Source organism: Cyprinus carpio, chromosome B14 (genome assembly GCF_018340385.1).
Source record: "Cyprinus carpio isolate SPL01 chromosome B14, ASM1834038v1, whole genome shotgun sequence".
In the NCBI taxonomy this organism is placed as follows: domain Eukaryota; kingdom Metazoa; phylum Chordata; class Actinopteri; order Cypriniformes; family Cyprinidae; genus Cyprinus; species Cyprinus carpio.
This window is the reverse complement of record NC_056610.1, coordinates 8,792,895-8,820,394: the sequence shown is the minus strand read 5'-3', so window position 1 is coordinate 8,820,394 and position 27,500 is coordinate 8,792,895. Positions and strand designations below refer to the sequence as shown.

Here is a 27,500-nt window from a genome sequence, read left to right as displayed (position 1 = left end):
GGTGGTAGTGCCAATGTTGGAACCCAAGGTCAAAGGATACGCTCTATTGAGACTGATCACTCCAATGCCTGCAGGAGTCAGAGACGGACATATAGAAATCAAAACGTGTTTCGTCCAGCAATGATGAAGCATGTATGGAACTGTCTTTTGGCTTGAGATCTAAATATTTGAAACCAACTTACAAAACTGATGATAGGGTATCAGCTGTTTGTGAAGCTGGACTACATAGTTAATGAGATGCAGCCCTTGTGACAACTTAATATTTTCTAATGTTTTGGAAATATGTGATTTATGCTAACTACGGCTGTATCAAAAATACAGTAAAAACAGCAATAATGTGATATATTTTTACAATTTAAAAAACACAGTTTTCTATGTGAATATATTTTAAATTATAATTTATTTCTGTGATGAAACGCTGAATTTTAAGCATCGTTATTCAGCATCATTCTAATATGCTAATTTGCTACTCAAGAAATATCTTATGATTATCAAGGTTGAAAACAGTTGTGCGCCTTCATATTTTTGTAGAAACCATTATAATTTTTTTAGAATTACTTGACAAATAGAAAGTTCAAAGAACAGAATTTATTTAAAATAAATTTCTTTAACATTATAAATGTTTTTACTGTCATATTTGTTGCTGAATAAAAGTATAAAATTCTTAAATACTGTGTGTGTATATATATATATATATATATATATATATATATATATATATATATATATATATATATATATATATACACACACACACACACATAATTATACAAAAACAAAAGGGACATAGTTCTAAATGTTCTCCTGGAACGAGCTGTGAGGTCAGCCTTTGTCAGCGCTGATGATCTTTTAACCCTCTTTCTACTATTAATAATACGTCCAGTGACACTTCAACTCTTCAGGGCCTTTAATAAAAGATGATCTCCATAGTAACTGTAATCTCAAAGACACAGAGGGATCTCCACTGGCTGAAAAGTTAATAGTTATCATAATCATGCGGCAGCTGATGAATCATTTCCAGATAATGGGTGCAAATTAATGATGAAATAATTGAACGGGAAGGCACCATCATTTTGCCTGATTTCACAGAGGTGCAGTTAATATTTAATTTGAGCCAAAAGCACTATTTAGTATTGTTCACGTTCACATTTGCTCTACATTTGAAGAAAACACCAGGGTGTGCATCAAAAATTAAAGTTTAATCAAAACTGCTGATTATTTCTGTTCATTAATTTACAGCGAAACAAAACAGCTGAATTGTCACATGGTCTTATAACCATGTAAAATGTAATGCATCATGTAAAAAATAATAACTTTTGAACCTGGGACTTATTGCAGAAGTCTTCTTTTTAAGTGTTTGCACATCGAACCATGAAAACACAATACAGGTTTTCACAGCCGCCTCAAACTTCATTTCAGTGATGTAGGTCTATAGTTTTACCTGAAAAAATGCAATTAATTCTGCTGGTTTTTGTTTACTTGACTGTAGCACTCTCGTTTTTTACATTCCTGGCCTATAGTATGAACACACAAAAATCCTTTTTGGACTCGGGTGGATGCATTATTAATGTGTTTCAGAGCAATCTTGTGCTGCTGCCTGCTGGTCGTCTCATTTGTGCGATGTTTAACAATGAGCTTTTGTTGGCAGGGTCACTTCTAATACAATGATCTGTTGAAGAAATCATTCATTAGAGATGTACCTATGAGTGGAGTCATAGCCGAGGTGAAAACAGAGCTGCTCTGGATGATAAAGGTCATTCCTGCTCCCATCAACATCGCCAGATATCCTGACAGCCAGCCGAAAGGGAACGGGAAATCTATACGGAGTTAAAAAAATAGACACAAAAGAGACAGCTGTTGATGTACAGTAATAGCATAGTGCTGTGTGCCTATACAAAACAAAAAATGGCAAAAGTTACAAATGAATAAGGGTGTGACGGTACACAAAAATGGCCGTTTGATATGTACACTAACAGTCAAATGTTTTTGAGCAGATTTTTAATGTTTTTTTAAAGAAGTCTCTTCTGCTCACCAACCTTTTATTTGATCCAAAATACAGCAAAGCAGTAATATTGTGAAATATTTTTACTATTTAAAATAACTGCTTTCTATTTGAATATATTTTAAAATGTCATTTTCAGCATCATTACTCCAGTCTTTAGTGTTTAATTGTCATTATTAAATCATTCTAATATGCTGATTTGCTGTTCAACAAAACATTTATTATTATTATTATTATCTTCATCATCATCAAATATTTAAAACAGTTGAGTAAAAAAATTCATCACCATTCTTTGATGAATAGAAAGATCCAAAGATCCGCTTTTATCTGAAATAAAAACCTTTTATAACATTATACACTATACAATTCAAAAGTTTTCAACATATTAATAATAATAATAATAATAATAATATAATAATAATAATAATAATAATAATAATAATAATAATAAATGTTATTTGAGCAGCAAATAAGAATATTAGAATGATTTCTGAAGGATCATGTGACACTGAAAACTGGAGCAATGATCAATTCAGCTTTGAAATCACAGAAATAAATTAAATTTGAAATTATATTCAAATAGAAAACAGTTATTTTAAACAGTAAAAATATTTCAAAATTGTACTGTTTTTATTGTACTTTGGATCAAATAAATGCAGGCTTGGTGAGCAGAAGAGGCTTCTTTAAAAAAAAAAACTTAAAAATCATTCTATTCAAAAACTTTTGACTGGTAGTGTTTTTTCTTATTTATTAAACAGTGGTTTGCTGAACAAACTGTGGCTCTGTTTTTAAATAAATGTATTAATAATTTAAAAAATATTAAGGATAAATAAAATCTCAGCAAAAATCTTCAGTACAAATATGTGTACCATTACATCAATGTGCCCTACAGTAACTCCTACTGTAAATACTACAGAAGGACTTGTCGCATTCTCTGCGCTCTCCCTCCTCCAGCCCCATGGCTGCTCACCTGTGTTGATGACCCTTTGGATGACCTTTGCAACTTGACCTTTGAGGAGAGAGTTCAGCACTTTGACGATGAGCAGCAGGCAGGTGCACAGCACCATCAGAGAGCTGGCTAACAGAATGAGCCCCACCGCCAGGTCTGACAAACCCGAGTCCACAAACAGATGCCGGCCTGTGGAAACCAGACAGAGGAACAAGAGGGAAAGATGAAGACAACATAAAGGCATTAATGGACACAGATGATTTAAAATGAACAGGGATAAGGACATGCAAAAGCAAAGTTAACGGCAACCAGAGGGTCAGGTTGCTCATGATAAATGACTGAATAGCAAATATTAATGACTGCTTTTTTTTCTGAGTATAAATAAATGAAAATACAAAGTACAAAAAAATAAACACAAAAAATAATCGATAGAAATAAATAAATACAAATAAACAAGTAAATACAAATAAACAAGAAAGAAAGAATGAATGAAAAAGAAAGAAAAAGGAAGTATATAAAATACAAAAAAAATACAAAAATAAAAAGAAATAGAAAAGAATCAAATGATTTTTAAATAAAAATAAATCGCTACCAAATACATATACAGTATAGACACGCACACAAAAATCAAATTTATACATTAAATATTTTTTTTTTCCTTTTTTTTTCCTCTCTCTCACACACACACATACACACTTGTATTTGTGATTTATGGGGACTCTCCATAGGCGTTTTTTTTATACTGTACAAACTGTATCTTTTTTTTTCTATCCTCTTACTCTAACCCCACTCTTTAAACACCTCACACATAAAACTACTGGCATATTTTCCAATTTTTTTTACATTAAAAACCAAAAAAACACTGTTTAGTATGTTTTTAAGCTTTTTGGTTTATGAGAACACAGGAAGTGTAAACCTCATTAACCATGTTTATGTATGCAGTAGCGATGTCATTAGACACAATTGTGTCCCCATAAATCATCCACACACACACACTAATCCTCAGTGAAGTAATAAGAAACATGACATTTAAATTTTTAAATGACACTCACATTTCTCTGTGTTGATCTGTGAGCTGATATTCTGTGTGATCCAGGTGAGATCACTATCCTTCCCACAATGCAGTTCACTGGAGCAGTTCTGGGTGGCAGCTGCTGTCACATTCACTGAGGACTGGAGAGGGCGAAAGAGGAATATTACCCTGAAAGCTGTACTGCAGAACAGAAAAGACTAAGTATTTTCTTGTGAAATATGGTCGGTTGGAGTGGATAAACATGAGAAGGTGACACACAGTCTTGTGAACTTTGACAAAATAGTGTGGAGCGGATGACAGATGTGTGTGAGAGGATATTATGTGGAGGGGATGTGTTTTTTCTATATTGTGTGTGAGCGTGTGGATATATAATAAAACAACCTGACCAGGAAAACTTTACTCATGAAGCATTGTACTGACTACAAAATTTAGTCTAGTGCAAAATGCATGAGGATGAAACACAACACCTGTCTGTAAGAAGCATGTCCTAGTCTCATTTCACCCCAAAACCAGAGAAAAAAAAAAAAATTACTTTTTATTGAAAAATGAAATAAAACTTATTTTTCTTCATCCTGACACTTCATGACAGTTAGTTCACCAAATTATCCACCCAAATTTCCATTGTTAATTGAGCAAAAATTGTGAATTACGAAGCATTTAAACATGTTATTTTTAGACTACTTTGGTGCATTACAGTGATGAGAATTTCAATAAAAAATGTAAAAAAATATTATAATTTATAAGAACGTGTTCAAAGGTTGTGAAAATTAAACGAATATTAAAGCTCATAGGCTTCATTTTGATGCAAAACATTTCTCTCATTTTGTATTTTAACTTATAATTTGCAATATTAGTATAGAATTTATTTACTAAAAAGCTTATTCTGTCGGTTTCATTTAGTATTTTATTAATAATTCATAATATTATTACAATATTTATTTTGTTTTATTTGTATTTTTATTATTTATTATTTTGTTTTGTCTCTTTCAATTGTTTTTTTATTTATAATTTATTATGTTCTGTATTTTTTATATTTATATTTATTTTTGAAAAATGTCTTTCATTCTGTACTTTATTCTGTTCTGTAATTTATATAACTATTATTATATTTATATTTATTATTAAAACATTTATTTTGTCACTTTGATTTTGTTTGTTTGTTTGTTTGTTTGTTCATTCAATCATTCATTCATCCATTAATTAATTTATGCAAGTTAAAATAAAACTAAATTGCATCATCTTTAAAAAAAAAAAAAAAAAAAAAAAAAACACTTCAGGTTAATAAGGGAATTTATAGGTAAAAGTTCAGGTAAATTCATGAGATGTGCAGATTTGGAGCATGAAAAATGTTTGTGTCAGAAGAAAGTTACCACAAAGCTGCTGGACTTGCACCAGACTTTCACGAGGCTGTGATTCCTCATGGACTCGTCGCCCAGAGCGATGGCCGTTATTACTGATTTATCCAGCTAGAAGAGTGAGAGGCCATAGTCAATATCACACTCAACACTCAAGGAAACATGAGTGAGTCTAAAAACATATTGCATGCACACACACACACACACACACCTGTATGATGAGTCTGGTTAAGGGTTCGGTGAGCGTCTTCAGTAGTTCAGGTGCTTCTTGTCCGCTGTGTAGCTGAAAGCTGCTGACAGTGACTTTGGCCAGGTAACTCACCAGACCAGACGCCACCTCCACCGGCAGCAACACCAGCACTGACAGCCAGTTAAAACAGTCATGGATCGTCGCCCCAGCAAACGCCTGAGAACGAGAGCACAGGTGATCAGCAAAAGGTAAAAAAAAAAAACACATGATTATGGTGCCCGGTAGCTGACATGATCGGTTCACTTAGTTTTGTCGTGGCCACAAGATATTAATTTGTGGAAACGTGATATTAACTCGTAGGAACGTGATATTATGTCATGGCCTCGAGATGCTGTGTTGAGGGAACAGCATCCATTTCTCGTGGCAAAAATATCAAATTAAATGTTTAATGTAAATAAAAATGTTTTATCTATCTCTGATAATCCCGGGTTGCTATGGTCACGCGGGGTTTTTTTACACATTAAACTTGTGAAATGGAGTAGTTACCTCTAAAAAAAATTATCTTGTGGCCAGACATAATATTACATTCTCACAAGTTAATATGACGTTCCCTCAAATCAATATCTCTTGGCCACGACATATTATCACATTCCCATAAGATATTATGCTGTGGCAACAACAAAACTAAGTGAACCCACCATGTCAGCTCACGGGCACCTTACATAATCACTATAGATGGAGAAAAAAAAAAATAAATAATAATAATAATAATATTATTATTATTATTATTAATAATAATTATATTAATAATAATAATTAAATGAATAGAAAGAATTTTCAAAAAATAATAAATACATAAAAAGTAAATAAAGAAGAAATATAAACAAAATAATACACATCAATCAATCAATAACAAATAAACATGAAATTAAATAAAATAATTAAAATAGTTAAATAAATAAAAACAAATAGAAATAATTAAAATGTAAATAAACAGAAAATAAAAATAAATAAGAAAGTAAAAATAAAAAAAGATAGAAATAATCAAAAAAGACACCATGAGGGAACAAGAATGCAGAAGGTCAGTGGATAAAACTATTTTTTTATTTTTAATAATTATAATAAATAAATAGAAAATTTAAAAAGAGACATTTAAAATAATTAAATAAAAAATGTATAAATAGAAAATTAAATCAATTAGATGCTTTTACTTAGAAGCAAAATTTCGAAATATATAAAGACTAGTTTTCAGAAAAAAACTTATAATTAATGACTTTATTCTAAAAACGAGACCAAACATCTGCCAATGGATTTAGAAAAATAAAACTAATTTTCCTTTGAATTAAGTTTATTTTTCTTAACCCAATGGATTTTTCTTATTTAAAATATAAAATGACTTCCTTTTAAACCCTTTTTTTTCAGAAAACAAGACTTAATACCTTAAGAAATTTTGCTAGGTGACAAAGTCATTTCAATGAAAGGTATTGCATTTTGATAACAGATTAGCAGGACAATTTGTTTTCTTAGGAATAACATGCACTGATAAATTATTCACAGTAAGACCTAGCACAGGGATCCTCAAATCTGTCCCACAAGATCCACTTTCCTGCAGAGTTTAGCTCTAACCCTAATCAAACACACCTGAGCATGCTAATCAATGTCGTCAGGATCATTAAAAAAATCACAGATAGGTGAGTTTGATCAGGGTTGGAGCTAAACTCTGCAGCACATTGGCCCTCCAGGGTAAGATCTGAGGAATCCTGACCTAGAACATGCATTGACAATGGAAATGAGGACAATTTCGTTTTCATGTTCTCTTACAGAAATCAATTCTGCCAAAATTTTGAAATGAACTCATGGATACTTTAAGTGAACAGCAAGGTTACATGCCAGTTATTAAATAGTGATGATAGCGGCGATGGTGAGAATCATTAGGTACCGTTTAAACTCGTTCCTCTCTCCTGCTTGCATCAGGGCGACGATGGTGTTGGTGACAGACGTGCCGATGTTGGAGCCCATGATGATGGGGACGGCAGATTTCACTTCAAGCACTACACACACACATAAATCACATGGATCATAATAAAGCATGAGCAATAGTAGAAGTGATGCATGCTTTAGCAAATACCACTAACTATTGTCCATCTCCTCTGTTCACTGATAGCAGATACTGTACCTCATCATTTCTTTTTCATTTGTTTCCACTGACTCTTAACTCAGGCGAGCATTAGAGTCAAGCCAAATTTCCATTTAGATGCTATGAATGGGTAGATTAGCATTAGTAATTGCAGTAATTACTGCCCCTTACACTGCTGGGGTTTGCAGCTGGAGTGAAACATGGCTCGTGTTTTAGCCCACAGAGCATTGCGTGAATGGACACACACCTACTCCTGACATCCATTAGCTTCAATTCATTTACTCAGAGAAAAGCCAAGTCACATTCAAAGAGCTTTGTCACTCAAGGTTGATCTCTTCAAACCATTTCAAAAGATCAAGATTTGATTGCTGTGGGCTCAGAAACACACCTGCTCTAGCAAATTTAACTACACATACCTGTGTTCTATTTACTACATTCACACTCATATGGGGGGATTAAAGGTCAAGGCCACCAGTGAAAATGCATTTATTTTGCATTTTATTTTTTATGTAAAGAATAGTTCACTCAAAAATGAAAATGTGCTGAGAATGTACTTACTCTCAGGCCATCCAAGCCGTAGGTGAGTTTGTTTCTTCATTGGAAACAGATTTGGAGAAATGTAGCATTACATCACTTGCTCACCGAAGGATCCTCTGCAGTGAATGGGTGCCGTCAGAATCAGAGTCCAAACAGTTGATAAAAACATCATAACAATCTACAAGTAATCCACATGACTCCAGTCTATTATTTAACATCTTGTGAAGTGAAAAGCTGTGTGTTTGTAAGAAACAAATCCATTATTAAAATATTTAGTCTTTAAACCATTGCTTCTACTAAAAATATGATTTCATAATCTATAACGCTTCCTGCAGTGAAAACTCCAACCCCGTTGTCCCCTCACATCAAAATCCTCAACATATTTGTTTACAACAAACAGTGCTTGATCTGTGCATATTTATCTCCTGAGTCAAACAAGAAGACATTTTCATAGAAAGCAAAATTGTGGATTATGGACTCTACATTTTAGCCAGAAGCAATTGATTTGAAGTTAAAAATGTCAAATTGATGGATTTGTTTCTTACAAACATGCAGATTTTAAATTCACAAGACATTAATTGATGGACTGGAGTCGTGAGAATTACTTTGTGATGTTTTTATCAGCTGTTTGGACTCTCATTCTGACGGCACCCATTTGGATCCATTAGTGAGTAGGTGATGTAATGCTAAATTTCTCCAAATCTGTTCCCATTAAGAGTGAGTAAACTTTCAGTTTTTGATAAACTATTCCTAGCATATTTATTTTATCATAAACTATATTGTCAGCACAACAATTTGAGCAAAAGTTGCACTGCGAATGTCATGTGATTTATTTGCTTGTGGTCTCAAATTTCCCCACGGTAGCATCTATATATTAAAACCCTTTATTGTGTCAAACATAAGCTCATTAACCCAAACAAAACTCCCTCATTAAATTGCCGCATCTGTTGTGATTGCATCTGAACTCTGATGTTTATTTGGAATGAGCTCTCTCTGACAGTCACACTTCACAAGCTTCTCAGACTTTGAGGCCACCGCTGCATATGTACAAGCTAATTAGCTCATCCATGAGAGATGCCACTTGATTAAAGCAGGAACAACATCTAGATATAAGGCTTTCCGGAAATAATGTGGAATAAAAAGGACACAGTTGTATCACCCAGGGCCAAGTTTTGCAAAAACAGTTTTACAGATGATCGCTGTGAATAAAGACACGTGGTGTTTTGGTTAAGTTTTGGATTTGATATAATGTTAAGATGGCTTTTAAAATAAAGCTGGCTTCAAAAGCAAGGTGCCAAGATAGTTTAATGGCCTTTAAAGGCCACAAGTCCTTATTTTACATCTGTCTGCACAAGTACATAAAACAATATCTAACTTAGTGAAAGTGACCTGACATACAGCTAAGTATGGTGACCCATACTCAGAATTAGTGCTCTGCATTTAACCCATCCAAAGTGCACACACACAGCAGTGAACACACACACAACACCGTGAACACACACCCGGAGCAGTGGGCAGCCATTTATATTGTAGTACTTTTTATGAAAGTGAAAGTGACGTGACATACAGCATTAGGGCACCTCAGTCGTGGTATTGCCGACCCGAGACTTGAACCCACAACCTTAGGGGTTAGGAAGTCGGATTAGGTTTCAATTAGGCCACGACTTCCCCAGTAGAAAGACTGACTGTAGGCCAGTAACAACAAACAATATATTTACCATTAGGCCACAACTTCCCCAGTAGAAATCCTGTGATGCAAAGCTGAATTTTCAGTATCATTACCCCAGTCTTAAGTGTCACATGATCCTTCAGAAATCATTCTAATATGCTGATTTGCAGCTCAAGAAACATGTCTTGTTAATAATGTTGAAAACAGTTGTGCTAAATAATGTTTTTGTAGAAGCTGTACTACATTTTTTCTGGATTCTTTGATGAATAGAAAGTCCAAAAGATCTGCGTTTATTTAAAATAGAAACCTTTTTAGCATTACTAATGTCTTCACTGTCACTTTTTGATCAATTTAACGCATCCTTGATGAATAACAGTTATAATTTCTTTAAAAAAAAATTGAATAGTATAGTGCATTTTAATTAATTAAATGCAATCAGCTGACAGTCGTAATGAAAAGATATTAATCTGAGGTTATTGGTTAAGTTTAGAAATCTGACTGTACTAAAAATGAGTTGTTTCTCTTACATCCAGATGAGACCAAGCTGACTATAATGGATGTGGAAGTACTGGAGCTCTGGACCAGAACCGTGACCAGAATCCCCACCATGAGTCCTGCTACGGGGTTGGACAGGATGGCATTGTCCTGGAATATGTCTCCAGCCACTTTGCCTGACAAAAGAGCAAAACATTTGAAACATTTGATTTATTTTAATAAACTAGGTTTGACGTCATAATCTTAAAGGGACCAGTCCACCCAAAAATTAACATCCTGTCGTCATTTACTCATCCTCATGAACTGTAATTGCAAACCAGCATGAACAGATTCTTCCTTGGAACACAAAACATTACACACAGTGATTATTTTGATTTCATTTTTTCCATCCGTCACTTTCTATTTGTAGGAAAGAAAAACAAGTATGTTCTTCAAAACAAAATCTTTTGTGTTCCACAGAAAAAAAAGGGTATTCAAATAGGTTTGACAAGGAATGACAATAGAATAATGAAAAAGCCTTGTGTTTTTAGGTCAACTGAACCTTTAACAGCACATTATGGTTTGTTTTTGTACAGATGACATGCACCACAGAGCTGCATGCTGAAGCTAATCATGCAAATCCATTTCTTCCTTGTCATAAACATACATTTAGAATTGATTAACTAAATCTTAATGCCTAACCAATGAGAACACAGCATTCCTTCACATGTACAAGTGTTAAGGTCTTTGAAATATGACAAACAATCCTCTTCACAGAGAAGCAGGTAATTAATCAAATTTAAAAGATCACATAGGAGCTTTAATAACTAAAAAGTTGTAAATTGCATGAAAACACATCACAGTTGACCCCAAAATAAAAGAAAAAGAATGTAAAAAGGGTGAAAGGTTAAAGAAAAATATCAAGTAAACATACATTATATGATAAGAAATAAAAATAAAATATATTTACCAAAATATATGTTTTTTCTATAAAAAATAAACATTTAAAATTGACATTTCATGGTTCGAAAGTTTGGAATCTGTAAGGTTTTATAATTTTACCTCAAGACAAATCACAATTGACACCAAAATAAAACAAAAAGTAGACAAAAATGGGAATTTAAGGCAAGTAAATATACATACTGTATATGTTAGAAATGTTAATATATGGCAAGTAATGACTATATTATATATATTATATTATATTATTATATGTTGTATGTTCATCAAAAAAAAAAATAATGTTTGCATATTTGTGTATGTGCAATAGTCATTTAATTATAGCCTTTATAAGTAAATAATTATATATATATACACACACGCACACACACATATATATATGTATATCTATATATATATATATATATATATATATATATATATATATATATATATATATATATATATATATATATATACACTGTGTATATATATCTTTCAAAGAGCCATTTCATGGTTCAAAAGTCTTGCATGAAAACAAATCACATTTGACCCCAAAGTAAAAGAAAAAAAAAAAGCATTGGGGAATTTGTCTGAGACATATGCTTAATTGTATTTGGGAATTTGTTTTGGAAGTATGTTTTTTTGCTAATTAAAATGAAGTTTTGATGGAAGTTTTTATGCAGTTTAAAGTTGCATTGTGTTGGAAGAATAGATGCAGTTAAAGGATGATTAAATTGGGGTAGTTGAAAAGCAGAGCTTAGGATGTCCAGTGAGCACACAAACCCATAGAGCAAGAGCAAGAGGAGAGGAATCCTCAGCAAGCTAATGAACAGTGAAGACATTTCTCCACGTCTGTCCTCGCTGGTCTTTGTGGGCACTACAGAGAAGAGCAAAGCTCTTTAGATACAGTCTAATACATTTTCAGCTACACAATGTTCCTGTCTCAATGTTGTCAATGTGCATGTGAGCTGATTTATTAACATTGTTAATTTGTAGAGTTAAAAATAAGCATTCCGGAATGCAAAAGGCTAAAAAGTCCTTAATTTTTTTTTTTTTTTTTTGACTTAGACACACAATGGACTTTTGGAAGTTGTCCTGCTTCCCAGGGTTTAGATGAAGGACGGTCAGCATCGGTATTAGAGGTCTGGTCACGGCAGCCGCTCACCAGGTCCAGAACTGTGCTGGATTTTCTGGGGTCATGACCCCCAGCTGGGTCAGAAAGAAGAAATCAAGGAATAATGCTTCAATCTGAACACAAATACATCTATTTTTTCATCATAAAACCCCTGCTTTTGCTGCCTTTCTTTAAAATAAATTGTCTATATTAAGAGTGATATTGCCATATGTTATCATGCAATATATAATTTTTGCATACTCTCTGGGTAGATTAAGTATATAGTATATAACACATATATTACACATATTCTTCTAACAATAGCATGTATTGTTTGATTTTTTATTTATTTCTGGGTAGATTAAGTATATAGTATATAACAAATGTATGTCTATCTTGTATATCTACTAATATTGACATGTATGGTTGGTTTTAGGATGGATTTACATGTACATGACATATGTCCAAAAATACAATATATACATAAACATGCATATTTGTTAATATATGAAATTGTTCAGATTTGGAATACATTTCATACATGTTTTTACTTCATATGAAAATATATTTAATATACAGAAGTGTAACATTTGCCTTTGAGGTTTGGGGTCAGTAAGGATTTTGTAATGTTTCTTATGCTAACAAAGTCTGCTTTTAAAAATTCAGCAAACAAAAAAAATGACAGAATAATAACAGAAATTTAAAATAACGCTCTTCTATTTTTATAATATAAAATGTAATTTGTTACTGTGATGCAAAGCTGAATTTTCAGCATCATACTTTAGCCTTCAGTGTCACATGATCCTTCAGAAATCATTCTGAAATGCCAATTTGATGCTTTATAAACATTATTATCAACGTTGAAAACTTGACAGCTTAACTTGAAAAATAAATGTCTAAATGTTTCTGACATCTTACCACTGAAGGTGATAGTTTGTTCTGCAGTGGTGATTCTGATTGGCCGTGAGGACATGTTGCAGTCTGTGTAAAGATCAAAAGATATTTCATGACCATTTCCATTTGTTGCACAATGATCTTTGATTAAGGTGTTCAGTTTTTTTCCCCTCCTTTAAAAGTTACAGTTACAACACAGATGATTTGCATATTTAAATTCATATGCAAATGATAATAGTCTTCTACAGCATACAGATTTTGAACAACTCTAGGATGAATACATAATAAAAATGTTCGTTTTGGGTGAACTACTCTAGTACTGGTTCAAACAACATCAAAATGAATAACCTGCTGTCATTTCAGATCCATTATTGTCTACTTAATTTATTTCTTATTCGCTTTTTCCTGACGATCTTTCAAATAAGTGAATGCTTGTCAATATAGTGAAGATGACAACACATTTGTGGTCCCTCATGGCCGCGTTTCCCATCTGAATGCCTCCACAGCCATCAGCTGTGTTTCACAGGTGCTCTGTTTTAATAACAGGTAAATGTGCTTTTTATGTCAAGGTTACTGTCGAACACGCAGTCTGTCTGGAAAGCACTCTCTCAGGACCACATACTAATGCGTTTCTGAAAGCAGGAGCTCTTGAATGTCAGAGCAATTAAAGTGAATGACAGATTATGTTCTTGTTCACAGCGGACGCGACATCATCACAGGTGCTACTTTCTCTCTGAGAAGGAACACACATTTAATCTGGGTTTTAGTTAAAGCAACTGTGTGGAAATTTTATTTTACCCTGAAATATCAGTTTCAGAATCATCCACTGACTTATAATAATGCGAATAGATTCGGTTTCTTTCCTGCACTGCTCTGAGAGGATGTTTGTTTAGCAGGTAGGCTAAATTTCGCGAAAAGTGAGATGTCAAAGCAAATACATCATTTCGTTTTGTGTTAAACTGTCTGTTTTTACTTTTAAGCTCTAAAAGTTTGCTATTATCAAATTTTTTCCCCCTGAAAGGAGTTACATTTAGTGTAATTTTCAAAACAAATTGCGCTGTAATTTTGAGCATCCCAGCAAGCCCAAACAGAGGTAGGCCTATGTGTTTCTGGAACTATTAACCAATGACAAAATTGGAAAAGATTACAGTGAACATAATCAAACTATATCAGTATCAAAACCCAGGCAGTGACTTTTCTGATTATTTTAGCTAAAGCATTGTACTGTATTGTGGCCCATGCATGGGCAAGACTTTGAGTTTCCCTGCTCTAAAACATATGTTTTGCTATAAACACATGATAAACTCAAAGACCCCATTTCATTCTCAGCTGCACCACTGAAAGAGCTCTGCATCTGGAGCCTGTGCTCTCACACTGACCTGCTTTTGTATAAATGGAGCCGCACATGGCATTAAAATCTCACCCTTATCAGCACAAGAGCACAGCATGCGACAAAATCACAAGACTGTTTGTGCAATGCCATTCTGAGCACTGGACCAGGCTCTCCATTGTGACCCTGAGAGCCAAATATGGCTTTATTGAATGCAAGCCTGCCACAACACTGCATGAACTCAATCAGAAATACATGCACAGAACAACAAGAGTCCTGAGAGTGCTTTCTTTCAAATTAATGTCACTTGTTTGTTATCTAATGCGATGACATAAAGACAATTTAAAGTGTTCAAATGTGTTTTGGGGTCACTATATACACTTGAAGAAAAAAAAACAAGTGAAAAAAAAAACTAATTTCACTCAAAAATTGATGATAAATATCATGATTACAAAGAAAGAGGATGTAAAATATTTAATTAAATGTAAAATCTTGAAGTACAGTAGAAAGACTGAAATTGTATTTTCTTGTAAAACATACTGTACTTTAATAATCTGTTTTATTTATAATTTATATTTTGTAAAATGTAAGAGTTTCTATATCTCCATAGTGGATTGCAATAAATATTTGGACACTAGCTTTATTTTAGTCTACTTTGTTTTACTGATTTTAATTGTTTTGTTAAATTCGTAGTATGGCTGCTTTTTGTCATCACTTTACATTTTGTATTATTTTTATTTCAGTTTTAGCTATAGTACATCAAGTTAAAATGAAAATGAGAAGTAGATAAAATAAATAGCCCAAAATAAGTCTAGGGGTTTTGTATTTGTTATTTTATTTCTTTCTTTCAGTTGAAGTTTATTTCAATTAACTTTTTTATGGCTTCAGTTTGAGGTAAGTGTTTACCTAAACAATTATATATTTTTTTATTATCATTATTAATGAAATAGAAAAACTGAAACTGTGTACAGTACAGTAGATAAAAAACAGTGAAGGTTCAATAAGACTTACAGAGTCTGACTAATATATACAAAAAGCAGCAGGTGATTCTTCACTAGTAACATTGACAGATTAATATAAATGTCATATTAAATCATACCTTTTCTGGGTCTGGATTTGATTCTACAGCGGCTGCTGAGGCTCTTAAATTGACAGCTGGCATTGTAAAGGAGGTTTATATGGGAAACCCTGTCATGAGGTGTCAATAATGACCTTCTCTGACTAATTAACTTGTGGGCCATCAGAGTTCAGTTAAACGAGTGAAGACACAAATGCAGGATCAGTGATGCAAAAACTGCTGTGTTAATAAACTACTTAAAGATTCATATCACAGTCAGATGAACGGTTCTAAAGATTCTATAAGAAAACTGGCATTTTCTTTTTAAAATCTACCTCTTTCCTCAGACTTTGGCGCGTCTTTACTGTAAAAACATGACATCTTGTGGTGAGATGCCACAATGTCAATTTTCTCTCTTTTTTCCCCCCTCTCAAGTCATCTTACACTACACATCTTTTTAAGTATTAGATATGTCTTTAATTTTAAAATTGTATGTTTGAACACGTGTGAAATAACTCTATATCTCCATGTTTGGTACCAGTGTAGACACTACAGTGTTATTTTAGTGTCACTGAGACAAAGTTTTTATTAATATTCTGAATTTTTATATTTTCTGTCTTCATTACAGTTGTAAAGTTTTAGTAATTTTGTGTTTGTCACCTTTTATGTCACCCTTTAGTACATAATTAAACTAAATTTAAATATAAATGTTGCCTTGACAATTAGCTGAAATAAGTAAAAAAAACTAAGTAAAAAAAAATATATATATATACACTTTATTTTATTTCAGTGAAAGTTTATTTTATTTCAAGTAACAAAAGTTTTAATGGTTTTTGTTTTACTTACCTCTGTAAATGATTTTTTTTTTTTTTTTTTTTTTTTTTTTTTTTTTTTTTTTTTCAAAAAATGAAGGCCCAAGGGGCCGATACGCGTTGGTGTTTTAATGCTTTAGCCCAACTATTAAAGGCTTTTTAACTTTTGCATCCTATTGAGTGCCTGGACTTGGATTTTTTTCCAAAATCTTTTTCTACATTTAACCCTTCCAAGAGCACCAGAGGATACAAGGGATTCCAGCAGCGCTCCAGTTCTCTTTTGTTTTGAAGTTGTAAACAAAACTATTGGAGTACATTTTACCAGTTTTTTGTAGAAAATATTATTTCAATCTTTCTACTTCAAAATGTTATGTTTGGCTCAATGTGATCTGCCGGTTCTTTGTAACTTGTGAAATTTACAAGCAATTTCTGAGTAAAGACTGTTTCTACGCCAAACATTATTCAGTGTATGATAACTCTGGTGATCTCACTGTAAAATCTCATTTCATCTTCCTGAAAAGGTAAACAATAACATTTTTTAGGTTAATCTGACTTCCTCAATCTTGTCAACACAGGTCATCTTTTGAGATGCTGCCAGCTGGCATTAGTGCCATTACCTCAGGGCAACTAAACAAGTTTTGGTGTTGAACTACTTTTGTCAAATGTTTTTGCTAATCTTGACTGTACTAGGTGTTAGACACGTACACACGTGTTAGGTTTAAATACTCAAAATGAAAAGCACAAATACAACATGCCATGTTTAAGACTTCAGGACAGCTGTAATAATAAAACAGTTCATATTTACTAAAGAAAATGTGGCATTTGCCAGTACAAAATGTACTGCTCAAGTTTGAACTTTAAAATCATGGGTTTATTAAATTATATGAGTAATAGTGATGCTTTAAACACAACTAAACTTGACATTAGTAACTGAAGATTAAAAACTGGATCAAGTATTGCAGCAAAATGAATGATTTTAGCATTAGCTCATGGAGCTGTGGTCAGTGGTCAGTCATGTGTGGTCTGGTCAGATTAATTATTGTGGAGAGGCCTGCAGTGTCAGCAGTCAGACAGCATGATGCACCGGTTCACCTCTGAAAAAATTTAATCTGAGGACAGCCATTAAAAAAAAAAAAAAAAAAAAGACTAAAAAAAAGTGTTTAGCATTGTTTAGGCCACATTCACTGTACACAAAACTGAGTTTGGTTTTTTACAGAAATGGGAACCATATTTAAAAACTGAATTCATTCTTTAAAAAATGCAGTCCATGAGAAATTATTCAACAAATCTGTGTTGTAGAAGCACAAACAGGCTGCTTAAAAGCTATCTTGAAAGATTAGATCACCCACAATTTGAAATTTGGCAAAAAATATTCTCACCCTCAGACCATCCAAGATGTAGATGAGTTTGTTTTCGTCATTGATAGATTTGGAGAAATGTAGCATTACATCCCTTGCTTACTGACGGATCCTCTGAAGTGAATGGGTGCCGTCAGAATGAGTCCAAACAGCTGATAAAACATCACAATAATCCACACGACCCCAGCCCATCAATTAACATCTTGTGTCATGAAAAGCTGCATGTTTGTAAACAAATCCATCATTAAAGCATTTTAACTTGAAACCATTGCTTCTGGGCAAATTACAAGACCATAATCAATACGAACACTTTTTCCGGTGAAAAACTCTCACATTAAAATCCACCCAATTAATGGTTTAGAGCAGTTTTAGACTGTTTTCACTTGTAAATGCTGCTTAATCTGTGCATATTTCTCTCCAGATTCAGACGAGATTACTTTTTCACTGAAGAAAGAAATATTATGGATAAAGGACTGGTGTTTTAGACAGAAGAAGCAGTCTAAGGGGAAAAACGCCCTAATGAAACTTCCTAACGAATTCCAAGACAATAACTGATGGACTGGAGTGGTGTGAATTACTTGTAGATTACTGTGATGTTTTTATTAGCTGTTTGGACTCTCATTCTGATGGCACCCATTCACTGCAGAGGATCCATTGCTGAGCAAGTGATACATCCTGGATGACTTTTTTTTATGGGTTACTTAAATCTTACCTTAACACTTGTTGATGGTAGTTTAATTTTATTTTGGTCAGAAACTGCTTGCATTACACAGACTGCACAGATTTCATGTAACTTGTTTACAGGTGTGAGATGCTGGGATGCTTCATCACTGAACTTTAGCATGATGAGTGGTTAAAACTTTATTAGCACAAACTGTTTAACTTATGGATACTGTAAACACTTACACAACATCTTCAGCTGACTCATACTGTATGTCAGCTCTGTTCAGCTGATGCCAATAAATAAGTCAACGAATGAGCGTCTGACACTATTTGACTTACAGGAGCCCAAATACATGAGAGAGCTAGTGTGGAGTGAAAAAACATTCAACAAAACATAGATTGTAGAAACAAGCCTGCATTAAGCGTTCTTAGAAATTAATGTGCTGTAACTTTCAGAACACAAAAGAAACTAAATTGAAAAAAAAAAAAAAAGACTTATTTTGATATCTGAGGGATTCTATGGAGCCCCTAAAAAGACAAGATGGTTTGAAAAAAAATAGATGGGAGGAAAAAATTACATTTATTTGTAAAACATTTACATTCCCTCAAGAAACTGTGTTTGCACTAACTTTGCTTCCTATAACTTCCTATAAAATGCAAAAGCATTCAGTACAAAAGCATTGAAATATAATTCTTCCATCTCATATTTTTTCCATCACAATGTCCCTTTAGGGGCTCTGTAGATTTATGATGTCAGACACCCAGAATATTAATATGACTGCCAACACATTAACAGCAGCACCTACTGGCTGTGCAGAAATTGTGATGACGTAATAAAAAATAGCAAAGATACTATCAATTTAAACTGATTTAAATTTAACTTGACCTTCTTTACTGTAAAAGCACACATGCCCTTATGTTCATAGTGAAAGCATTGTGTTTATAGAATTTTTTTTGTGTTTATATCTGTACTGTCAGTGTACAGAGATGCAGACTGAATGTGCGACAGTGTGCTGCAGACATAATTATGCATGTGCTGAGCTGTACTGAAAATCTAACAAAAAGAAAAGAACAAAAGAAGGAGCCAATGCTTTAACTGTACCATACCAAACCTTGTTTTTAAAACCAAGCATTTTCTTTATGTTTGTGAGAGAAACACAGATTAATGGCAGCATCACTTTAGCTCTTCTGTGGATGATGCTGGAGTCACATTTTCTTCTGGTCCCTCCTGAAACATACAGAACCAAGAGATCAATACACAGTTTTATATCATGCTGGATATATGTATATTAAATTCATCTGTTCTATATAAAATCTTTAAGAGCTAGGTAATGATAGATCATTAAACCAATCTAAAAACTGGATGAAGTCAGTTTCAAAATTCTTGTTAAATTTTTTGACCTTTTGAAGAAATGTTTTTACGCAGGGAATTTTGGGTCTCTCATTTTTGTCACTCTATAATTGAGAAAATACTTAGACAGAAAACAATATATTTTCACAATTTTGGGGGGCATAAAATGATGTACATAATCAAGCAAATTATTGATGAACAAATCCCTCTGTAAAAACCTTCAGGATATAGACAGGAATACAAATGTAAAGTTTGGTGTGTGTAAGTGCTAATGAAGTGGAGATTTATGGCTCAGTGCAGGAGAAAAACATTGTAATTGAAATCTATTGACAAATAGATAAAATGCTATAAAAGAAACATTTAACAGTGTCTTTTGTATGTTTTCTTTCAACAAGTCTGGAACACACTATGAAACACCAAAAAGCCCAAAATCTCAACCTTGAAAGGTGCATGAAAAAACTGGTTTTATTTTTTTTTTTTTCGTTTTTTTTTTTTTTTTTTAATAAGAGGAGATTATTTAGTTGTTATAGCAGTATTTTTTTGGTAATGACCAGTTACCACAGAGAAGCATTTTAACTCTTTTGGACTCTTTATGCTCTTTATGCAAAAAGAGCATTTATAATGGAAGTAAATGGGCCATTTAGTAGTATTTACTTTATTTACTGACAATAAGTAAATGCATTGAAAAATAAACTAAACATTGGGGAAAATATTACTTTAAAAATATTTATTTTTTTTCTTTAATTTTAAATTATCAACGTATTTATTTTTTTATGTAATGTATTGTTTTTTATATATATTTATGTCAAATGCATATATGTAAAATATTTATTTTTCAAATAAATAAATAGCTTTTTTTTTTTTTTCTAGTCAGAGGCATTTATTTTCTCCGTCCATTAAACTTTTTGTTCAGGTTTTGCTATCATTATAGGAATATTTTGTCATGACAAACACAAGGTTCAACACTCACCTTCACCTTTTCCAGCTCTGACCCTCCAGGCAGTGATTTCTGGGGGATGTGGAAGGCCTAACATTAATCAAAAGACAGTTATTCCAACAATGTTTAGGAAATGCATTGCATAGTGGTCCTATGCATTCTTTCAGAACTTTGGTGATAATAACTCAAATAACTTGTCGTTAGTCTCTTTAAACTGTTGCCAATAACAAGCTGATGATAATAGAAATCCTTTTTCCTTTTTTAAAAATAGTGGCAAAATCAACATTTACGTTGAGCATCCAGTTTTATTATTAACTAGGCCTATACTTTCCACACACACAAATAAAATAAAAATCTGCTGAAGGAAACTATATTCATTTATATTGATACAACTATCAATTAACCTTTTTAGCTTGCTGGACTTCCTCTGTAGACTTCGACCTGCTTTTCACCGCATGTCTCTGGGGTGAAGTGGACTGCAAAAACACACACCACACACACACACAGAAAGAGAGAGAGAAATTCAGCACAGTAAAATGAGCACTCTGCAAAACAGCCATGTTCTGTCAGCTCAGCAAGTTTTACACACCTTCTGATCCATGATTTAGTCTTGAGCTCAGACGGAGTGTCTCCTCAAACACAATCTGATCTAGCTGTGCAGCCACCTGTCCAGAGAGGAAAATGGAACGATTTTAAAACACAAGAAGAATGGTTATTATACACAGTCTATGGAAATGAAGTGTGTTGCGTCTCAGTAACACTAGAGGGTACTACAGCACACTGACCCGTTTTCTAAAGAGAAACAATCAATGCTCAAAAGTTAATCCTCTAATGCCTAAAATAATAGTTTTTTTTTGTTGTTGTTGTTGTTGTTGTTTTAAATAGAACAGTTTATTAAACCTTTATATATATAGAAAAGTGTGCATGTGTTTTTGTTGAGTATCATATTCACAATACATCAGGCTTTTACGGTTCAAAGTATAGGGAGAAAAAAAAAATCTCCATTTTATTCAGAAGCCCAAATGGAGCAAAAATATGCAATTTGGTGCAGATGTTGATACAAGTACGAGAAAATTCTGATGTTTGTAATGCAAATCAGTGACTTCTTTATAACAGTACAGCAGACTTGCATAAAATTATACAAATATCAGTCGTCACCCTATATCTCGAATAATATGTCTTAAATTATATATAAATGCTTGGTTTTATGATAAAAAAAATATTATCCAGTGTAATACAATGATGATTGAGAGATGAACAAATAAACATTCCTCAAAAGGAAAGTTTATAATATACATTTGAGTATGATTTTTCCACAAAATAATGTCTGGATAATCAAGTAAAGCTAAGTTGCTTCAATCCAGTAAGTGTTCGTCTTGAAATATAACTAACAATAAAAAATTTCTTATGTTTACCTTATAAAAATCAGTAAAGAAAATTACAGGTTTTTAAGCAAAGCTTTGAACAAATTTATAATTTAGAGGCCTTATGCAGATGATACTGTACAGTTTTTCAGGCATAATATCAGCGACAGCACAAAATTATGTTGACTTGTTCTTCGTTTGTTTTTAAAAATGCAGACAAAAAAAAGTAATGTGAATCAAATGGACGCAAACAGAACATTTAGGAGGAGTTTGCTTTAAAAGTTCTGATACTAAAAAGCAAAAATGCTTTGGTCACCAGTCTTGTGTTGACATATATAATGCTGATGCATAAAGACTTAATATACAAGTCATATGCATTACTTTTATGCTACTTTTGCATGACAGTATAAATTACTGCATGGAAAAAAAAGCAGCTCTGACATGCAACTTAATATTAACTTTTTAAATTTCATGCCAAAAAATTGTAACCAGAAAGCCTTGGGGGTGAATTAATGCTGATTAAAAAAATCTTTTTTTTTTTCCAAGTCAGCTGTTCATTAAACCCTCACAATCCACCGCCTGTTTAGCAGCGATGAACACGCATCCTCTGAGGACAGTGTGCGTGTGAGAAGTTCAAGTGAAAGCGATGAGTGAGAGAGGTTAAACTCTCTATGTTATGGTGTCACTTTGAAGAGCTCTGTGGCTCGAGAGGAGGAAGACACACTTCCCATCGATTCATCCACACCAGTGAGTCAACGACACTAAAGGTGACGTTTCTGAGCCAGAGAGACTGCGATACAATGACAGTCACACACACACACACACTCAGATGAGTGGATATCTGAATGATAACCAATGATCTTCATGATTCTAACATTGCTCTGTGAGCCGTACACAACGTTGTCCTTTTAGCTCTCTAGGACAGAAAAACATGGTGAGAAAGCTGAGGCTACTGTGGTTTCTAGCGTGTTCAAGGTGGTTGCCAAAGTGTTGTTATTTTAACTGTCTGGGGTCTGAGGGGGTTTTGGGGCCCTGGAGAAGTTTTGACATGCCCTGACATGTGTTTTTGCAGTTTCTTAAAAACATCTCAACTGCTATATTCTGATTACACTGTATTCCACACAAACTGCATGGGCAACAATACTATGTAAGCAACATGTATACTTTTGAGAAAATAGGTTTGTGCACCTGGTTAGAGTAAGCAACCAACAGATTTTTTTCACTAAGTCTAAAGTGTATTGCATTGGTTCTCAGCTTGGGGGTTGTACAAGACAGCCTCAAAAGTATTTAAATTAATAAACTTTTAATGATAAAATATTACTAATTCTATAACATTAACAATTAATAAGAACTATAAAAGTCTTCACATGTACTGTATGCTCTATATGTACAAACACCATAATAAAATTATATTTTTATTTATAATAATCTTAAAGACTTAAACCATAACTTGACATGTATTTGTTATATATTGCATAAACTATAGAATATAGATTTATAATTTATATAATTGTTTTATTAATGAATGTCGTTATATACATTACAAATTATATAATAAAATTATATGAATAATTATAATAAATCAAATGACAAATTTTATAAGATTAATAATTCATAATTATTCCAAGTGTCTATTCTAAAACTCTATAAACACAATATACAGGTGCATCTCAAATTAGAATGTCGTGGAAAGTAATTCAACTCAAATTATGAAACTCGTGTATTAAATAAATTCAGTGCACACAGACTGAAGTAGTTTAAGTCTTTGGTTCTTTTAATTTTGATGATTTTGGCTCACATTTAACAAAAACCCACCAATTCACTTTCTCAACAAATTAGAATACTTCATAAGACCAATAAAAAATAAAAACACATTTTTAGTGAATTGTTGGCCTTCTGGAAAGTATGTTCATTTACTGTACATGTACTCAATACTTGGTAGGGGCTCCTTTTGCTTTAATTACTGCCTCAATTCAGCGTGGCATAGAGTTGATCATTTTGTGGCACTGCTGAGGTGGTATTGAAGCCCAGGTTTCTTTGACAGTGGCCTTCAACTCATCTGCATTGTTTGGTCTCATTTCTCATTTTCCTCTTGACAATACGCCATAGACTCTATGAGGTTCAGGTCTGGTGAGTTTGCTGGCCAGTCAAGCACACCAACACCATGGTCATTTAACCAACTTTTGGTGCTTTTGGCAGGTGCCAAATCCTGCTAGAAAATGAAATCAGCATCTTCAAAAAGCTGGTAAGCTGAAGGAAGCATGAAGTGCTCCAAAATTTCTTGGTAAACGGGTGCAGTGACTTTGGTTTTCAAAAAACACAATGGACCAACACCAGCAGATGGCATTGCACCCCAAATCATCACAGACTGTGGAAACATAACACTGGACTTGCTCTCATCTGAAAAGAGGACTTTGGACCACTGGGCAACAGTCCAGTTCTTTTTCTCCTTAGCCCAGGAAAGACGCCTCTGACGTTGTCTGTGGTTCAGGAGTGGCTTAACAAGAGGAATACGACAAATGTAGCCAAATTCCTTGACACCTCTGTGTGCGGTGGCTCTTGATGCCTTGACCCCTTGCCTCAGTCCATTCCTTGTGAAGTTCACTCAAATTCTTGAATCGATTTTGCTTGACAATCCTCATAAGGCTGCGGTTCTCTCGGTTGCTTGTGCATCTTTTTCTTCCACACTTTTTCCTTCCACTCAACTTTCCGTTAACATGCTTGGATACAGCACTCTGTGAACAGCCAGCTTCTTTAGCAATGAATGTTTGTGGTTTACCCTCCTAGTGAAGGGTGTCAATGATTGTCTTCTAGACAACTGTCAGATCAGCGGTCTTCCCCATGATTGTGTAGCCTAGTGAAACAAACTGAGAGACCATTTTGAAGGCTCAGGAAACCTTTGCAGGTGTTTTGAGTTGATTAGCTGGTTGGCATGTCACCATATTCTAATTTGTCAAGATAGTGAATTGGTGGGTTTTTGTTAAATGTGAGCCCAAATCATCACAATTAAAAGAAACCAAAGACTTAAACTACTTCAGTCTGTGTGCATTGAATTTATTTAATCCACAAGTTTCATAATTTGAGTTGAATTACTGAAATAAATGAACTTTTCCACGACATTCTAATTTATTGAAATGCACCTGTAATCTATACCACAATAAAATTATATTATAAACTTTAAATTGCTTAAGAGTTAACTTGAAATAAATGCATTAAGTACAGTACATAAACTATAGATATTGATATAATTGAATTATGATCATTTATTAATGTATGCAATTATATAGATTACATACATTATATAACAACAATCACTAACATGAAAAACAGTGAAAATTTAAATATATTTATATTGCATAATTGAGATGTAATTTATTCAATATGATAAACATTTCAATTTGCTTATAGTATATTAGAGTTGTTTATAAAACAATTGCATTACTACTACTAATAACAAGAAGGTAAAATGGTTAAAAAAATATAAATCTTACATATTTAAATATGTACAGTACATACACACACTTTTTACATGATCACAGCTCTTGAAAATTCTGAAATTGTGAATTGTGGTTAAATCAACCAGTTTTCATAGTTTGTTAATGATAAAAAAACAACAACAAGCAGCTTAGTCATAAATAAAATATACCAGAACAGAAATACCAGAGATAGCCTTCAAATATTGGGTTGAGAACGTTGAGAACCACTGATCTAATGGATGACTTGTCCCGCTTTACTTTGGGGTTTTGAACAATACCTAACTCAAACCTCAGAAATGAGCAATAATAACAATGACACTTGACTTGAGATCCAGTTGTTCAGTTCTGTGCAAAACACAAGACAGAGGCTGAAAAAAAAAGAGGCTTAAAACCAATAAAGTGATTCAGACGTGAAACAAGGGTGAGGTGAGATGTGAGACTTCGCACTACACTTCAATTAAGAGGACTAATGTAAAACCTATCAGACCGTTCTGTAATTCAAATGAGAATTTAATAATGCTGAGAGAGAGACTACCATCTTTCTGAAGGTCGAGAAACTTATTCAGATCAGTGTTAACTCTTTAAAGACTCATTTGAACTGCAATGCAAATTTGGATCTCTGTACTTTCGATCAATTTAAGGTTTGTTAATATTTAGACCTAAACGCATTAAAGGTGGTATGATGTTAGGAAATAGCTAAAAACGTCATCAAAACTTGGACACTAAAAGATACCGTAGCATTACCACAGTAATGTATCTTGGAGTAGCATTTAAGTAACCTGGAATATAACTATCAAACATCTGATACAACTTTATATACTGAACACAAAAGATGATATTTTGAAGAACATCTGATGATAGCCATTGACTTCCATAGTATAATTTTTTTTTTACATTTTTTTTTTTAAATGTAAAAAATTATGGTCAATGGATACAGTCAACTGTTTGGTTACGAACATTCTTCAAAATATCTCTTTGAGTAAATGACCATGTTAATTTTGGGGTGAACTATCTCTTTAACATCAGTCCCACTCATGTCAGTCATATTCTCACGCTGTGATAATATTTCTGTGAGTCAGACCTGCGGTACATATTTAACAACACACTAACACCTTCATTTGTTGTTCGTAATAAATTTTTAAAAGGAAACATTCAGTGGGGAGGACAGAAATAGACACATTATCTTCTTCCATAGACACTAAAATAGCAAGATTTACTGTCTGATATTATGACATCAGAACCAAGGCTCTTAATGTCAAGAAACAAACACCATTTTAGTCCATGTTACTAAACACAAATCATCAGAATAGGAAGCAGTTTGAGTCGATTCACCCTTCAGTGATTCTGGAACTACTGCTGCATACTAATACACCAGAATAACACACACATCCTGGTGTTCAAGAAAGGAGCACATTACACAGTTCTTACACAAATACAATTAAAACATCCCATTAATCGTCTGATTATAATGGAAGAATGATAAAATGGAAATAGATGATGGCTTACCCTTCTCCTGTCTGTCTGTGAAGGTGAGCAGCGAGTGAGTGAATCTTTCTCCTTTCATGATGCAGTGTCTTTCCATCCCTCCCTTTTTCTCTCTCTCACATACACGCGCACACACACACACCCCATTCATAATTTCACAGATCAGCGTACACACCCACCAGCACAGTCACGAACACACACTACTGATGAGTGTAAGAGAATGATGAAGGTGAGACAGAGAGAGATGAAGGGCTGGAAACACTAAAATGCATACAAACGGTGACCATATTTTTGGCAATATTTAATGACATAAAGCAACCTTTATATTGTTCAAATCAATGGTGTCTGATTAAAACGTTAAAATGAAGTCT

At 33.3% G+C, this 27,500-nt stretch overlaps 1 protein-coding gene and 1 long non-coding RNA gene across 2 annotated transcripts in view; both read right to left on the bottom strand.

Moving 5' to 3' along the window:
* slc34a1a (solute carrier family 34 member 1a) overlaps positions 1–15,882 on the bottom strand; it is a 17,798-nt gene extending 1,916 nt beyond the window's left edge. Inside the window, exons 1-12 of the mRNA XM_042737961.1 lie at positions 15,726–15,882; positions 13,321–13,383; positions 12,363–12,497; positions 12,032–12,165; positions 10,400–10,553; positions 7,469–7,580; positions 5,551–5,746; positions 5,355–5,450; positions 4,004–4,124; positions 2,973–3,140; positions 1,701–1,817; positions 1–68 (exon numbers count right to left, since the gene is read on the bottom strand). The exon at positions 1–68 is cut by the window's left edge and continues 57 nt beyond it. Coding sequence (XP_042593895.1) covers positions 1–68; positions 1,701–1,817; positions 2,973–3,140; positions 4,004–4,124; positions 5,355–5,450; positions 5,551–5,746; positions 7,469–7,580; positions 10,400–10,553; positions 12,032–12,165; positions 12,363–12,497; positions 13,321–13,383; positions 15,726–15,867 — 1,506 coding nt within the window. The 5' untranslated portion in view covers positions 15,868–15,882. The remainder of the gene's footprint in view (positions 69–1,700; positions 1,818–2,972; positions 3,141–4,003; positions 4,125–5,354; positions 5,451–5,550; positions 5,747–7,468; positions 7,581–10,399; positions 10,554–12,031; positions 12,166–12,362; positions 12,498–13,320; positions 13,384–15,725) is intronic.
* A 3,654-nt stretch (positions 15,883–19,536) lies between these two features.
* On the bottom strand, positions 19,537–27,350 carry LOC109081306. Its single transcript, XR_002016210.2, has 5 exons — positions 27,151–27,350; positions 21,394–21,469; positions 21,209–21,280; positions 20,838–20,894; positions 19,537–19,744 (listed from the first exon to the last, which is right to left on the bottom strand). It is a non-coding gene; the product is annotated as an uncharacterized LOC109081306 (long non-coding RNA).
* Positions 27,351–27,500: the final 150 nt, after the last annotated feature.